The sequence below is a fragment of the Columba livia genome, chromosome 2, assembly GCF_036013475.1.
Source record: "Columba livia isolate bColLiv1 breed racing homer chromosome 2, bColLiv1.pat.W.v2, whole genome shotgun sequence".
Lineage (NCBI taxonomy): Eukaryota > Metazoa > Chordata > Aves > Columbiformes > Columbidae > Columba > Columba livia.
In genome coordinates, this window is record NC_088603.1 from 57098304 (window position 1) to 57115596 (window position 17293).

The 17293-nt window shown below is 44.5% G+C and overlaps 1 protein-coding gene across 1 annotated transcript in view; it reads left to right on the forward strand.

The window, feature by feature from the left end:
* The first annotated feature begins 5080 nt into the window (after positions 1-5080).
* Positions 5081-17293, forward strand: part of VOPP1 (VOPP1 WW domain binding protein) — a 72389-nt gene continuing 60176 nt past the window's right edge. The window contains exon 1 of the mRNA XM_065052103.1: positions 5081-5553. Within this exon, the coding sequence (XP_064908175.1) occupies positions 5503-5553 (51 nt within the window). The 5' untranslated portion in view covers positions 5081-5502. The remainder of the gene's footprint in view (positions 5554-17293) is intronic.

The window sequence follows — 17293 nt, forward strand, 5'->3', positions numbered from 1 at the left end:
CACCAAGAAAGCCTGAAAGTCATGGCGTGTGAGCAGCAGGGTTGTTCTTTGGGAGCCTGGGCAGGGTGCCTTATCAATAATCACTCCACCCTTCATTTCTTAGCATATCTGTTATGTTTTCTTGGCAATGGTATCTGAAGTGGTCACAGATTTCCAGTGTGGCAGTAGACAGTGACTATGACTCCTATGGACTCTTTTTCGGAGGACTCCAAGTACAACCCAGTAAGTGGTCATTCTGTTTAGTGAATTCTATTTAATTGCAGTAGTTATGGAAAACTGACCTCTTCATGTGCCTTGCAGACATTAATGATGATGCTGGCATTACCTTAAAAAATTAATATCTGGATGTATTGGAATACTAAAATGCAAATCATGTACAGTTTTTTGATTGGTGCTGCTCAGTTCAATAAATCTTTCCATACTAAAATTAAGTTGTAGGAGGTATAAATATTTACATTATCATTTGAAGGAGGGTTAGAATGCCTGGATCATCTCTCTAAACTTCCACTGACTCTTACTGAAGATAACAGAGGTACTGGGAGTAACATACTACTGAATTTGTAGTAGGTTCTTAAAACTTGAGCAAGTTCTGAGTCAGATTTCCTTTGAAGTTGCATTTAAAGTCAGTCACAGTGAGTAGTTATTGGTGCAAGTGATGAAAAAATTTCGTTTTTATTCTGGGAAGTTGGATTAGAATTTAACTATTATTCTGCCAAGACACTACACCTTTGTGTAAACTGCTAGAAAGTTAGAAAAAATGGTCATGGTTATGATGAAAATGTCCCACATGTCTTAAAAGAGGCACAGGAATTAAAAAACAAACAAACAAACCCAAAACACAAAATAACCCCAAACCAACCAAACAAAAAAAACCCCAAATAAAACACACCATAGATAAACAAAGGGCTTCGAACAAGATACAGAAGCTGTAGAAATATGACATTACGTTTGTCTTGGCTGGTTATCGCATATTTTTTCTACCTGTTTTTAAATGAATAATGCTAATGTAGTTTCTCAACAGATATCAGTGATGATTTTGGAAGGCTGACATTTACTGAATATTTTATGTCATTTAAAAGAGCTTTATTTTCCTTACTGAAGGGTATCACCCTTTACATAGTTATAAAAAACAACAACAAAAAAGAATCTCAAAATGTATTTGAGGTGATCCTACATTTAAAATAGAGAGTTTGGAAAGCACACAAGAATTTGACTGATTTTTAATAGCACATGTGAAGGAGGCAGTGGCATACTTTAATAAACACAGAATAGTGGATGTACATAATTTACAGTTCATGCAGAGAAGCAAATGACAACATTGTGTTTGTTTGTTCATAATAAAGTTGTTACCTGCTTCACACACAGCCCTTGTGGAACTGAGTATTTCTCAATAGTATTAGAAAAAAACAGTTTCAATGTAAACAAACAAACACTCAATAAAAAGCAGTTTGTAAGCACTATATTCTTTAAAAATATTCACCAGTTTGGGTTGGAAATAAATAATGCCTACAGAAGACACACGTGTATAAATACTGTGAGTCCCCCTTAGGAATTTTTGTGCCTGTTACTCAATTTGAAAAAAAAAAAAAATGGTAAAGGATTGGCAGTCTCAAGAATAATATATGCTTTTATGCTTCAGGAAACAGAGATGGCCAAGTAAAAGAAATATATTAATATCAGCACCTCCACTGAGAGAACAATGGCAATATTATTGAGGAACACTTAAGAATGCACAGAGGAGAGGGATATTCTGAATATTCCAGATACAGAGGAAGCCTCGAACAGATAAAATAAAGCTTCATTAATGCTACTGTTCCTGAAACTATTTCATTTTTTTACAATAGATATATTTGTTTCTATTCGCAGATTCTGGGTGCTCTACAGTATTAAGCACTTTGAACACTGTGTCTAAAGAAAGACTGGAATCAGGATGTGAAGGAAGGGGATGTATTTTCACCTAGGGACCTCACCTGCAACAAAAGCCTTATCTCATTTCACTGTTGTGTCAAACGGCACGGTGTGTGTGCCCTGCCTGCCTCGCAACGAGCTGCAGCGTGGTGGAGAGAAAGTGTTCATTTATCGCCCAGACAGGCTCCAAGGGGCTCTGCTGCAACTCGCACTTTTGCTGAGAAAATGCTGTGTGCTGGGCTAAGTTCATTTGTACTCAAACTCCATTACAGCTAATGGGTTTTCCCCAGGGATGAAGATGGTTTCTTGAGGCTAGGCTGAAATAAAAGAAGACATCACTTAAGGGAGCTGAGATATGACTGAAATGAAACACAGAACCATTTATTCCTGGGTCAGGAGCTGGTTTTACTTTTTCAGCTTATCTCTTGGCCTGGAAAGCATTTTAGAGCATAGGATATCCATACCCTTATCTAAGCTGGATAATAAACTATGCACTGGGAAGTATATGCTTCTAGACTGTGTGGCTTTCTCTTCCTCCAGCCTGCCGCTTCCATCTCACTCTGGCTAATCTCTCTATCAGATAAAATCAGCATTCTTTCCCCCCCCCCCGCTTTTTTTTTTGCCCCAGCTGAAACTTTCTTTTTTGAGGAAAAAAATGCTTTCTTGGTTCTCAACCTAAAGTTGGTAGTGATTCACGTGTTAATAATTAACTGAAATGTATCTGATAGCTGGCTCTTGCCTATGCATATTGGGTAGTGAGCCGTCAGCTGAAAGTGCAGGCAGTGTTGGTCTTCAAGCATGGTAGTGTCCTAGGTTGCAAGACTCCAGATTCCTCTTCTACCTTCTCTTTATGCCTTAGTGCTTTCTCAAGTCTTCCTGGAATTTGTGCTATAAGGGTTTTTGCCCGTCTCCAGACTGCCAGAGCATCCCTGTTGGTAAATAATGCAGCACCAGTGCTCAGCACTGACATTCAGATTCATCTGATGTCCCTAAACGGGTCAGGCTGTTTGGCTTCTCCACGAAGAGTCATCATGTCTCAGTGTTTCTCTAAAACACCACCTCCTGGGTCATGTAACACAGAAATTGGGAATAGGAAGGGACTTTAGTATTAAAGCTGTATGTCAGGACAGTGCTTTTAAAACTGTCCTTTTCAAACTTGTATGAAGTGATGCCTGAATTTGTAGTCATGTGTTGAGGCAACATGATCTGATCCATCTTAGATGACACTCAGTATACAATGTGTCTTACTCTATACCCCTGATATAAGAAAGTGTGACTTTTCAAGTCAGACTATATATAGAGACTTGTATGTGTAGGTGCCTCATTCAGCCTTCACTGTTGGACAAAGTGATGGCTGTGACATCACCTCAGGCACCTTCTAGCAAATTCAGTAAGAGATGTGAGTGCTTATCTTAAAAACGCACCTCACAGCCTCAGGTTGGTTGGCATCAAATAGAGGTATCAAAATCAGGGGTAATTCAGGAAGGATTTGTACAGACTGCCTTGGAGCACACAATGACACAGAGTGTGCAGGAATTTGTTTATGTTTACTTCTTATGTAAAGTACGTGACCCGTGATGTATGATTAACAGTGCAGCTGGAAGCTGCTCCTAAACTCCCGCAAAGTTCAGCGTATTGGAATAGTAACTACCTGACGACATTTCACTGGGAAACTTGGCATCAGGACACGGCAAGTTTCTTCCTTGAAAACTATGACAACAGGGAAGTGCTTGAACAAAAGAGCTGTGTGTTGCAAGGATAAACTGATTGTTTTTAAATAGGTAGTCCCCAAGAGGACAGTGGGAGGTTATACCTCCTTCAGAAATGCTGCTGGCAAAGGTCTATCATTCAGAGGGAAACAAGGAGAAGGTAAAAGAGTTTCCCCTGCCCTTATCTATTTTGATATTTTCCTGAGGACTAAGCACCAAGCTCTCCTTGCTTTATAGCAAGAGCAGGAGACCTCTAGTAACTCTGGTCCCTCCTAAGCTTAAAGCCTCCTTTCCACCAAACACAGTGCTGCGTCTAGCTGTGGTAAGGGTGGGAAAAGGCTTGGAAAAGGAGGCTCAAAGCACCTGGACAAGATGACAGTGAAGGAAAATCCCAGGACATAACTACACTAGTCACCTGTCACGGGGCTCACTGCTTTAGTCGGTGAGCACCTCCGATCTGGTCTCGATCTGGTCTCGGACTAGTCCGAGACATTTAAAAAAAGATAACCCTGGGCCGTTACCAAGCATGCTGAGGAAATGAAGGACCAGTGTGGGGGCAGAGTCTCTCCTTTGAAGTGCCAAAGATGCAGGGGGGTGAAGCACACCTGCCTGGTTCCAGTTCCCACCCACGAGGCTGACAGAGGCAGCACTGGTATAGAATCAGAACCACTGAACGCTTTGGGTTGGAAGGGACCTTCAAAGAGCCCTTCAAAGTCCAATGCCCCCTGCCATGGGCAGGGACTTCTTCAACTGAATCAGGCTGCTCAAATCCCAGACCAACCTCACTTTGACTGGAGAAGGGACATCCACAGCTTCCCTGGGCAACCTGTACTAATGTCTCAACACCCTCTCTGTAAAGAATGTCTTTGTTATGTCCAATCTAAATCTGCCCTCTTCCAGTTTCTAACTGTTGCACCTCATCTTGTCACTACAGGTTAAACGTCTGTCCCCAACTTTCTTATTGGCCCCTTTTGCATACTGAAAGGCCGCAATAAGGTCTCCCTGGAGCCGTCTCCAGGCTGAACAACCCCAACTCTTTCAGCCTGTGCTCATAAGGAGAGGTGTTCCAGACCTCTGATAATTTCTATGGCCTTGCTCGAAGAGGTCCATGTCTTTCCTGTGCTGACAACTCCAGAACCGGACAGAATATTCCAGGTGGGGTTTCAGGAAAGCAGAGCAAAGGGGGAGAGTCACTTTTTCCCACTGCACTTGGCCTCGTTGAACTCCACGAAGCTCACACGGCCCCTCCTACTCCTCTTCGGGGCCGGCACCCGAGACGCCCCGACCGGCTGGTCACAACCCGGCCCGGGCGGGCCGCCGGTCTGTGGGGCCAGGGCAGGTCAGCGCGGCCGTCATCACGGGCAGACCGTAGGGAGCCGACCGGGAAGCCGTTTACTTGCCCCTCGGGGCAGTGGAGGGGGGCGGTGATCCCCCACCCTCCGCCGTCGCCACCGCCACCTCCCGGCCGGGCAGCGGGGCGGTGCCGGGGCGGGCCGGCTCCTCTCCCCGCCCTCAGCCGCGGCTGCGGCCGGCCTCTTTGTGCCGCCCGCCCAAGCATCGCGTTGCCCTCCGTGTCGCCGTGCCTCATCGGGGCGCTGCCCGCTCGGCTTCAGCCGCCGCTGCGATCGGCGGGTCAGCTCGCCCTCGCCCTGCTGTGGGGCTTCCCGCCTCCGTCCTCGCCCCGCCGCCGCTTTACTCCGCCTCGTCCCTCGGGCTGCCTGTCAGCCCGCCCAGCTCGCTGCCCCTCCGTTCCTGTGTCCGTGTCCCTCCCGCCGCCCGCGGAGCTTCCCCGCCGCCGGGGATGGCGCCGCTGACAGCGCCCGTGCGCGCCTGAGCCGGCAGGGGCGAGCCCCCCGCCGCCGCGGGAGGAGGAGGAGGAGGAGAGATGAACCGCTTCCAGCCCGGGGTCGCGCTGCTGCTCTCGCTGCTGTGGGAGGTGAGGTGGGCCGGGGCGGGGGGCAGCGCGGCTCTGGCTCCCTGCGGTGGCGCCGACAGCCCCGCGGCGGCTGGTTCACCCGGGAGGGCGGCGCGGGGGTCGGCCATCAGCTGCGCGGGCGACGGAGGGCAAGCTGGCAGCCCGTGCCCAGCCTGGGGGGCGGGAGGTAGTGTTACAGTATTTATTTGGGGTTAATGTCTTTGCCGGAACGGGCTGGGCGCCCCGGCTCCCGGACGGTGACCGGTCAGGAGTGTGAGGGAGTGGGGCCGGGCTGGGCAAAACCCGGCTCTGCTGCCTTAGGAGGTGCAGTAGTTACGGCTGTTTGCAGCGACCTGGCTTGCTGTCTTTTTAATGTTTTGTTGCGGGAGCAGTAAAAGATGATCTGTGGTGTGTTGGAGCGGAGAAACCCGGGACCTGTAGGCAGGGACAGAGGCTGTTGGACGCTGTCTCTTTCTAATCAACTGGTTAGCTCTCCAAGGGACATGAAACGTGTGCTTTTCAGTAAGGGTTAAATGGAAGGTGCTTTTTAAAATTTTTATTTTAAGTGTCCTTTAGTGGACACAATGTACATTGCGAGGCAGAGGTGCGGTGGCATCAGCTCAGGAGGAGCCCGGGCGGCACGGGGCAGCGCGGTTAAACTTCTCGGAAAGCCTGGGTAGCGCAGCTTTAATAGTTAAAGCAAACAAGCCGACAAAAAAAAATCCCCTAGTAGCTTAATTTGAAGGGGAGATTTGTGCCACGCAGTTATGTCATGGGACTAGGAAATCAACTCCATTTTTAGCAGGCAGATCCGTAGATGTTTCCTGGCGACGAGCTGTCTCTCGCTCTTTGGTTTAGTCTTTGGGTTGAGTTGAGGGCAGGCTGGGGGCATCGGTGACCACCCTGGAAGGGGTTCGTCATGGACATGCTGCCATGTGCAGCTCATGGTGGCAAGTTTGTCAGTGTGCCGGAGTCATCACCAGGACACATGTAGTGGCAGTGTACTGGGGTGACTTCAGAAACGCTTGTGGGCTTGTCTTGGGTACATCTTTATATTTATAAAGCCCAGAAGCAGTCTAACTGAAGGTGTTGGAGGTGTGGAGAGCTGTGTTGCTTCTGTGATGGAGCAGTTCAGACAAAAAATGAATTATTTGTTTAAAAAACCAACGTGCCACCAAAGCCATACATGGAAACTAGAGCGCTGGCTGTGTAATTACTGTTTTTGGTAATGGATATAATTCATGAAAATGATGTTTACTATGTGTTTATGCCACCTACATAGATGAACGATTCCTGGTATGTTGCCCACTATATCATCTAGCATCATCCCATTAAAACACTCAGATCCAAATCACCATTTAATGTAAACAAATGTAACTCTTTTCAAGTTAATTGGGCTGCATCTCATTACCCTGGCTGTAAACCTGGCCCAGAGCCTGGCCTGTAATTGCTCCTTGACTCTGCAGACGTTCTACGAATGGCAAAATGTTGATTAAATTAAACGGGCACTGGCATTTCCCAGAGGGAATTTATTCATCTAAGGGTGTGAAAGGCTTCGCCCCTCTAGGATCTGTTTGATTAGATGTTTCTGCTCTCTTAATGCGTATTCTGAAAAAGATCCTTCATGCCTGAAAAAGGTAATTTGCATAAATCCTCTTTGGATGTAGCCCATGTTGCTGTTATTTAAGCTTTTATACTGGTTTAGTTTTATTTATTTATTTATGTATTTATTTATGGTAATCTAGAATGTTTGTTCTGCCATCTGGTTTTGTGGATTTTGTTTTTCTTTTTTGGAAGTGCTTTGCATACCTTTTTAAATGAGGTCCTATGTAAATAAGTATTACAAATTGCTATAAGTTGTACCCTACAGAGAGGAGAAGAAAAAAATTAGATCCAGAAGCAAAATGTTTGGAGATAACTGAATTGGAGACATCTGGTTTTTCAAGATTTTTTTTGGTATTTAAAACTTTTGCTGTCTTCTGCACCAACTTCCATACTGGCTGTTCTCTGAGAAAGCATTGTTACATATTTTTAAATCTGTTTGCAGCTTTGGCATGATGTTATTGAATATTTAACACAGTGTGAGCAGAGGAATATATTTTTCATTCAGCATTTTGCAAAAGGCTTTGACTGTTATCCAAATAATGGGAGGGGAAAGAGCCATTTAGCCCTTCAGACCAATCTGCAGTAGTTTACTGATGTTTAAAGTTCTCTTGCTTAAATGACCCAAAATACATGTTGCAAGATGTTCCTGTATTTTCTGTCTGTGTTCATTTGAAAGTGCTATTTCTGGTTATATGGATGAATGGAATATAAACTCTTTCACAAGTAAATATACATCTAATTCAAGGTGGGTGTGAGTTTGGATGCAGGAAATGCTTCTTTGTGGCTTTCAGGTTGAAACCAAGTCAGAAACTGGCTGCGCTGTGCTCTCACAGAGAAGTGATGGTTTGCTGTTCCTGATGTAAAAGCAGGAGATGTAAAAGGGACTGAGGGTCAGGGAAAGGTGCTTGCATGTGCTTACGGGTGGTTTCTTGAAGACAACTGAAGGCATTGCTATTGAAGCAGAATTTACACATAAGAAATTGCTGTTTCTTGATGCTGGCATGCTAGTCTTCAGAAGAGCTTGAGATACACTAATTACAGAAATGCACAGAGCACTGTGGTGGTAGGAAAGGGGGATTAATTCTGAGTTTTTGTGTCTGACAAGGGTTTTCCATCACAACCACAAAGACATTGTTTTCCTCCCATGATGGAAGAAAAATCTCAAACCCCTCCAGTTCTGTTCTGAGAAGACCTTGCTGTCATGAGATGTCATGAGTTTTGCTCACAACTTAGGCATCATTGAAAATTTTAACACATAAGCTAAACTGAAGAACTTTTAGGGTGGATAAGTTGACAAGTGATTTTGCTTCTTGCAAGGAGAAATTAATACTATTGAATCTTCATCTATCTGTCCTTTTCAAACTATTTTGACTACTTGGAGGTAGCAGTGTGTTACTAACCACAGTTGCCTGAAACAGTGTTTTTCACCAGGAACCTGGTTGTCTGGTAGACATGTAGTACCGGGGTATGTGGATTCAACATTCACAAATAGCCAGTGGTCTCGCTTACTAGTGCAGTTCATGGTTCCACGGACAGGACTGTCTTTTGTCTCAGTTTTGTGTGAGTAAATAGCTCTTAGTTTTATGGAAAGCTTTGAGGAGGTCCTTAAAGTGATGTCTGTTTGGGGTATAGATCAAGATTTTCTGCTTTTATTTCATCAGATATCCCAAGGGCTTTGCCCAGCTGAGCTTAAATGTGACTTTAAGTAGTGTTATCTTTGAGGTGGGGGAAAAAATAAAACCAAACATGCAGCCCCCCACCCCCTTGATGATGAAACAAGCTTATTTTCAGCCTGAACGGGAGCACCAGAGTATCTTGGTGTGGCTTGCTTCTCAGACTGAGTGCTTGCTTTCTCTCCCACTATCTGCAGAATTGCTGGGAGGAGGAGAGCTGAGTGGCTGAGGCTCAGCTCAAGGATGGAGAGGCTGAGCAGAGCTGTTTAAGCCCAGTAGAGGCCCCTGCCTGTGCTACAGTGGTAATGAAGAAGGTGTTTTGTTGTTTCTACTGCTGACTAGCTTGCTGGATACTGTCTTCAGCTTTCAAACTGCTGAATAATTTTAGGTGCCTAAGCTTCTGGTTGGCCCATATGTCTGTCCAGAGGAACCCAGGAAGTAAGGCATCTGCTTGAATATGTAAGTCAAGCTTTTTAGTGCTCTGTATTAAGGTAAGCTGAGGCTGTTGGTGGTTGCTGTAGGTGGTATGAGATGCGGGTGAGAATCCCATCCCTACGGTTTCCACATGGCTATATAAAATTTAGATTATCACTTTGATATCACACATTGATATTTCTACATACTCAGTTTCTCATTACTAAAAATTACAGTGTGGATGCTGACAGAAATACTGATGATTTGGTACTTGGAGAAAAGTGATCAGTATAGTCCTCTTGTTAATTTGTCAGATGAAAGATGCTACAAAAAGAGTCAAGTGCCTTTTTAAAAGAATGAAAGAATGGACATGTCTATGAACAGCAAAATGTGTTATCTTGAAAGAAAATTCAAGCGCTCCTGACAGTCTGTCATACAAGATTTATTTAAATAAAATCAACGTTTACTAGCTGCTTCCCACTTGGGTAACTGCTATGTGGAGCTTTTTAGTATTATTTTTGTAAGTGGACTTCAGCAAGACAGATTTTAGCAAATAAGATAAACCTAGAATCTCTGCAGAGTTTGGTGGGGTTTTTTGGTTTGTTTTTTTACCCTTGTACAAACACATAAAGATGGTCAACATTTTGATCATAGTAGGCACAGGTAGAGTTCAAGAAGTTGTGAGGATTATGAGGAAACACCCACCCCCTGAGTTTCTGATACTTTTTTCTATTATTTCTATCCATTAACTGTCAGGGTTTCCTTTACATGCAAATTACAGGAATGTACACACCCTTGGTTGTACAAATGTGCATGCATACCAGAGTTGCTGTCTCCATGATGTCCCTCTCTGTGGAAGCACACTGATAATGTCCTATTGATGTTTTAACTCTTGTGGCCATTGCATCAGTGGGTGGTGGGAGGAATCATCCTGTCCAAACTAGTGGGAAAACATCTATGTCCAAAACTCTGCAAGGGAGTTTTTAGTGAAGGTGTGTCCACTAACCCTTTCAAGCTTGTTAGTTTTAGTTATGTAGGGGCTTAGCAGCCTAAACAACTTTGGTTTGGTTTGCTTTTTTCCTTATCTTCTTGCACTGGTTGAAAAACAACTATTGCATTGCTGAGCGAAGGCAGGAAAGAGCTTGCTTCTGATTTATGGTTTAGGGGTCCAGCTGGTGCTGGCAAGTCTTCCCTGTGTCTTGACAGCAGCGAAATGGGCTGTGATTTCCAGGCAGGAGGACTGAGCCTGCACACTTTTCTCACTTGCTCTTGCTGAAGAGAAGACGGATTCATGTTTGCCACGGGAAGAGAACGGTGGCCAAGTGCCATTTGCATCCTCTAAGAGGAGGTGTGACTAGCTATGCGGTGGGGACTTTTGGGTGTGGGGCTTTTTTTAAATCAGAAAAAGCATCTATAAAACCTTTTTACAGCAGTCAAAAATGTTTAGCACCTTCCGTTATGCTTTCTCTATAAAAGGAAAGTCCTCTGACTCTCTTTTATCTCGGTACTTCCCACTTGGCTAATGCAGGTGTCTGGACAGATGTATTAAACTTGATCAAAGCAAGGCTTTAGTCTTCAGCTACTTTTTTTTTAAAGCAGATTTAACTAAGATCAGTGGGGAAAAAAAAAGGCTCAATGGAAACTTTTTGGTTTACTGTAAATTTATTTTGGTTTAGTCCACTAGGAAGAGATCTAGGAAAACTGGAATGAGTGTGCCAACATACAGGTTTCCCCTGCTCATTTGTGTAGGCTGAGTTTACAGGTAGGAACAGATCAATGCTTGAGCTAATGCTACAGAATTTAAAATAAAAAATTCTAATTTTCTACTGAGACAAGGTAGCTACTGATGTGCTTCAGATCTGCTGTGAAATCTGCAAAGTAAAAGTAAAGTAAAATCTGTATAAGTAAAAAAACCTGCAGAAAGCTAGCATTTTGGAATTTTTAAGCCTAATTTTTGCAGATGCTGCATTGCTTTGTATCCTCAGCAATGCATCTGTTTCCACAGCTTTTGTGTTTTGCTGAAGGCTTTGTTGAAATCCTGTTAGTGTTTATTATGGCAAATACAAACTTTCTTCTGACTTGCAAGAGGTAAAGCCATTCTAAACCAATCTTTTTTCTTTGCTGGAATAGTGCCTTTTGGGCAACAAATCTTAGGTTTGTCTGAAGGCTGGGGATACAGCCTGGGATCCTGGGCATTAAACAACCCTTCTAAGACAAGGGAACATAAGGTCTCAAATGGTGGATATGATCACTTTCCTACTATCAATAAGGTAGTAATACACAAGATGAAATATCATGCCGGGTATTTTGAGGGGACGTGAGAGTGGGAGGGTCTGGGTTTATTGTATGCTCTTTTTTTTAAATTTTATTTTTCTTTCTTTTTGAGAACAATGTATCTTGACAGGTTTCTCACATTTTAAGGGGAAAAGTTTTCACTTCTGAGTTAAAAATGTCTTCTCAACTGTGTCTTCGGCTTTGCATTGAATAGGTGTTAACTAAACCCTTAAGTAACTTAAATAAAAATCTCTTCCTCTTTTTCAATGACTCAGCTTTCAGTCTTGTAGATTTTTAGAAGGAAACTAATTACCAAGAAGTGATTTCTAGTCTATGTCTGATCCAACACAGGGGTAGGCTGTTGCTGGCAAGTGTGGTCCCTAACTGTTCATTCTGCTGCTGCCTGTGTGCTTGCCCAGGTCTAGGTACCATCTGGCTGTGGAGGAATTGGATCAACCCACTGATGCTGTGGAAGACTAACCCACCAGCACACTTGTTGTTTCAGTGCATTAGATGGAGTTACAGGACAGACAATACTGCATTTGTAAACAAAGAAAATCCTATGGACTTTTTCCATGCAATGCTAGAAGGAAAGACTAGCTGAGTCTGTTTCTTGTTTTCCCCTCAAAGATGCCGTTAGATAAGACTAACTTCTCCAGATGGTGTCCTGTTGTTTTCCCACATCACTTGCCAAGTGTCCATCAGAGCAGAAGTTCTCAACACAGAGCTAATGACCTCCTGGGCCTTTCTTGTCTGTGGGACTGGAGAGGCTTGTGGCTGGAGGCCATACCCCCAGGGAAGGTCCTCCATCAGCTGCAGCGCAGGAGGGACCATCATCCTCCAGTCCAGCTGATGGATAACTGAACCCAGCAGTCCTTCAACACACCATTCCCTCTATGTCTCTTGTTTGGATGTCTGAAAAGACAAACAAACCACAAAAAAAAAAAACCCTAACAAACCACACTTTGGCTACATCCCTTTCACTGGAGGTGACCATGAAGTGATCTGCGCCTTTGGTTTGCAGTTCAATGACAGTGGAAAGCTGCTGTTTTTGGAAGCTGCACTCAAGCTCTCTATGAGCAGCTTGTTCGTTGCCTGCCAGAGTAGGAATGATGATGTGCCAGGGTGGGCTTTGTCTTCCACTCCTGATGTTGGTGGGCACCATGCAACTAAATCACTGGCAATAGTCTGAGGGTGGATCCTTCCTTGCACTGTTGGAGTTAGAGGTGAGGATCATGGACCTCACGTATGCAGCCCGTACCTGTACAAGTCTGTCTTTCCAGTACGCTTAGTTAAGGCAAGTACATTTAATGTGTTTTTATGCCTTTCTAGTCACAGATGTTTGGTCTGTTTCGATCCTGTCTTAGAGAAGGAACTGGACAATCCTGAAATGAAATTAATATGAGAGGAATGTGAGCATGAGGGAGGGTGGCATGGCTCTCATTGACAGCAGACCAAAGACCACGGGCAGCACGTGTTTCAAGAACCTTACACTTGATGTGAGAGGAGTATTTTGTTGCACATGTTCTTCTTCTTGGGGTCCAATGGTGCTGCCACCTAAGGGAAGGTGATGCTTCTGTAGACCTGCTCTGCTTAGCTCAGTGTTGGTAGCAGCCTGGTTGCAGTGACAGATTTGTGCTACCACTGGGCTAAGAGATGGTAGTGTGTTTGTCATCTAGAAGGTTTAGTTTTCAAGAAATTAGGAGCTCTGTCAGATAATGTATACTAGGAAAAAAAAAAAAACCAAGCCAACGTTTGTAGTAGCAAAAGCAGGCTTGTTTTAAGTTGCTGCAAACTTGTTTTTTTTGCTGGCACAGTTATTTCTTTTTGCACACCTGAGGGATGTAGGCAGGCCAACAAAATTCTCTTGTGCGTCTTGGCCTGAGTTTGTATTTCTCCCTTTCTGAACAGGAGGCATGCCTTGCCTAACTGGACAAGTCCAGTTGTTTATACCACACTGGTTTTTGTACAATCCCTTTAGTGTTGACACAACAGATTGATAGTATAGTGCTTGTGCTGCACAGTGACTATTTAGTATGGTGGTGTGATAACAGACAGTGTAAAGGTCTCTACCTAGGGAATTGCCCAGGTGTAACTCAGCATTTCATTTCTCCAAATTTTATGAAATCTCTTCACTGAAGTGGATAGAAAACTTGTTAACATGGCAAATTCCTTTCTGCTTTCCCCACAATATCTCTGTAAATGCAGAAAGTGGGTGCAGGCGCTTCTCGCTGTGGTGGGTGACTGTAAGCGTGCTTCAGCTCTTGCTGCAAGAACTGGGCAAGGATGAGTCAAGCAAGTGTTTTCTTTCATTTCTGCTCCTCGGGGGGAAAAATGTATTGCTCATTGCTACAGATAATTATCTCAATACTGGCGTGAGATCCAGAAATTCACTGCTGGATCTCTTATAGTGTGCGTTCCCAGCTCAGGGCCCTACTTCCCCACCACATTTTGAGCAGAGGATTCAACCCAGTGGAGGAAAAGGTAATGGGTGTAAAAGTCCATGTTCATTTGTTCAAATTCCGTTAAGTTTGGCGGGATTTCAGTCAAGACAGAGAAGGAAGCCTTGCTCTCTGAAAATGCTGCTTTCAAGTGGTTGTCCAGTTGCCTAGCCTAAAAAAAAAAGGGGGTGGGGGGGGAGGGAGGGGCTGTGTGAAAGGTCTTAAATTTGCTTTTACATGGCTGCTTTTCTTTTGAAGGCTGACAGAAGCTGCTCTCGTGTTGTGTGCTGCCTTTTCTGTCCCAAAGACATATCCCTAACAAGGATCACTATTTTCTATGTTTTGAGCAGCGATAGTGCTGAGGATGCCTGCCAGTTCTGAGCTATCAGCAGTGTCATCACAACACGCACGAACATGTGCCAGTGGGATTCTGTGTGAGGAACTGGCAAAACTCTGATCTGCTTTTTGACTAAGGCAACTCGCATCTCCTGGCTGTCGTACAGAAGTAATAATAGCATATGGGATTGGGTTAAACCTCTCTAGAACTGGGTCATCTTGTAATTTGAGATAGTGTAAGGTAACGTTAAGATGCTTCATTATTTTTTTCTGTAGCTGAAAAGATAGAAGTCTCTATTCCCAAACTCATGCATGTGTGTCCCTGAATAAAGTGTATCATGCCATGCTAAAGCTGGGGCTTTGCCTGCATATTGCTTGGGATGACCTATATTTCTAGGGAAACTAGGGAGAGGAGGAGGCAGTAAGTGCCAAATAATGGTCAAATACTACTAGTTGCATAACCCTGAGAAAAAGCGAAGGCAGATGCCTTTGGATTTGAGTGTCATTTGGAAGAGGAGAATTGAGATTGGTGTCATTATTTTGTTCTGTCTTCCATTCCTTTGGTATTTACAGAACTAGGACTAGTTTTTTTAGCAGTGTTAATGCCTTGTTCTTGAGAGGCTTCAGAGTTCTGGATTTTCCCTGAATGGCAGCAGGACGCAGTGAGCTGAGCTTAGTGCTGAACGCACAGTGTGGTAATGTAAAAGCGTCCCAGGATTTGCAGGTGATCTGCAGATCTCAGAGGCCGTATTTTCTGAAATATGGGACTCAAGTTGTGCTTCTCCCTTACTACAGGGAACACTTTTGGTGCTGGCTTATTAAAGCACTGGGTGAATGTTAGTAAATTGAGTCTCGTTATGCTTCATAGCTGGCAACTGTCTGCATAGATGTCTGCAGTATTCCTAGAAGGCATCGAAGGAGATCCTGAAAATGCTCTAGGAAATGCATTGGGCTATGCCCAAAATCTTCTGGTGGGTGAAACTTCCCAGAGTGGCTATGCTGTCCTATGCTGCCAGCACGTGTGTGCATGCCCATCATGAGGTGCCCTGCAGGAACACATTTTGCACATTTTGGTTGCTGCTTTGCCTGGCTTTCCCAGTGCACAGAAACCGTAGGCATGGTTATGGCACAAAGCCAGAGGCATTTGGATTAAGCTTGTTTTAATTCTGTAGTAATCTTGACCTCCTATTTTTATTAAAGCACTAATCCTGGGTCCCATCCAAAATCCATTAAAAGTCAATGGAGACATCTCAGTTGTTTTTAGTGAGTGCTGGGTCAGGTTGCTCAAAGAGTGCGGGGTACTTTTGACTTTACTGTCTCAATCAGCTTGAGGGGCACGTGATCTCATCTTTGTGTATCTTCTGGAGCAGTGTGGGCAGGGGTGCTCATGTCTTCCCTGGGCTGAAGGCATGTTTATATATCACTGCTTCTGAAAAGCTTGGTTGCCTCAAGTCGGCTCTTGCCGTCACTCATCCGTGTACCTGCAGCAGCCAGCACGTCCACCCACGGTGCTGCCGGTGTAGCTTTCTTTGGAGAAGGAGCTACTTCAGCCGGCCATGGTCACCCGCTGTGTTGCATAAGGAGAAGAACATCGTAGTGATTATATAAAAGGGATTATGTAACTGGGTAATTTGGTAATCGCCTCTCCAGTGAATGCTAAGAATAGCTTGTGAATATGCGTTTATTTCTGTGATAGCCATCCACAGTGATTAAGCGCTGGAAACTGTGTGTGTGGGGACGTGGTGCAGGGTGAAATACTTGGCACTTGATGTGTGTGTGTTTGCACTGAGGCTTCTCAGCTCCATCGCCCCCTGTGCCACTCTGGTGAGAAATGTCAGCTCCTGTTCTCCTTGTCCTGTAGCATGGTGTGACCTGCTATGCAGGTACGGTGATGGTGTAAAACTGCTCTGACTGTAAGTTGTCTTGGCTCTTCTGGTGAATCTGTGCTAGCTGATGGTGGCATATTTACAACGATGCACAACGCGTAGGCAGAGCAGATGATGGAGGAGGGAAAATGTGTTGCTTCTCCATTAATTTGGGCCATTTTTGCTTTCTCTTGTTTCCCAGATTATCTATTTTTTTGCGCTCAAGTTGCCAGTACCCTTCCCGTGTGGTATTGGTGGGTGTTGGACAATTTCCAGGATCCTGTTGAAGTGCAAAGAACCTCCTGGGCTGCTTTGAGACTACTGAAAAGGCAACATGTGCTTCAACCTGGATCCTACCTGTGTCTCTGCTTGTGGGTTTATCCCTCCCTTGCAGAGAAGGTGACTCATGAAAAAATTGGATGCAGCCAAAGCCAGCAAGAGCTCCCTTAGTGCTAACTGAAGTGTTTGAGGAGAAACTGGGGAGGAGGTGGGTGCCTTTCCTTGCAGTCTCTCAGCCCTGAGAAGTTTGTGCAGAGTTGGGCTAAGGATAGCTTGGGAGGAAGCGGGAAGGGGGTGAAAGGCTGTGGCAGGGAGAGGAAGCGAGCAAAAGGAGCTCTCTGAGCGCCAATGATTCATATAGGAACATCAGTCCTGGATCTGAAAATGTTCCTGCAGTTCTCAGCTCGACTGCCAGAGTCTAGGTAGCTGCTGCTGTGTTTGTTTGGTTCCCCCCCCACATTCTCTTTTTTTTTCTTTTCCCTCTTGACTTCCCCTATTCTTGCTTTTGCTGGTTTTTAGTTTTCCCTCCTGCGCACTGTCCTGAAGGTATAGTTGCCACCTTTTCTCTTTGCTCCAGTAACATCATCTTGTCTACCTTGAATGCTTTATTGGCACTTCATCTCTTGCTGCCTGAAGCTCAAGCTGTTTAACCTTACCTTCAAGCTGCCACATAATCCCCTCCACCTACAGCACTGACCTGGTTTCCTACTCCTCTCAGCCTTGCTCCGGTCTGTTTTTTCACCCTTCTTGGTTTAGGATAGCTTTCTTCTCTCTTTTGCCATGTTATTGATTTAATGATTTGCAATAGTTTCCACTTTCTTGGCTGCTGAGACCCATTTTATTTTTAAAATGCTCTCACTTTTTCTGTAATTTC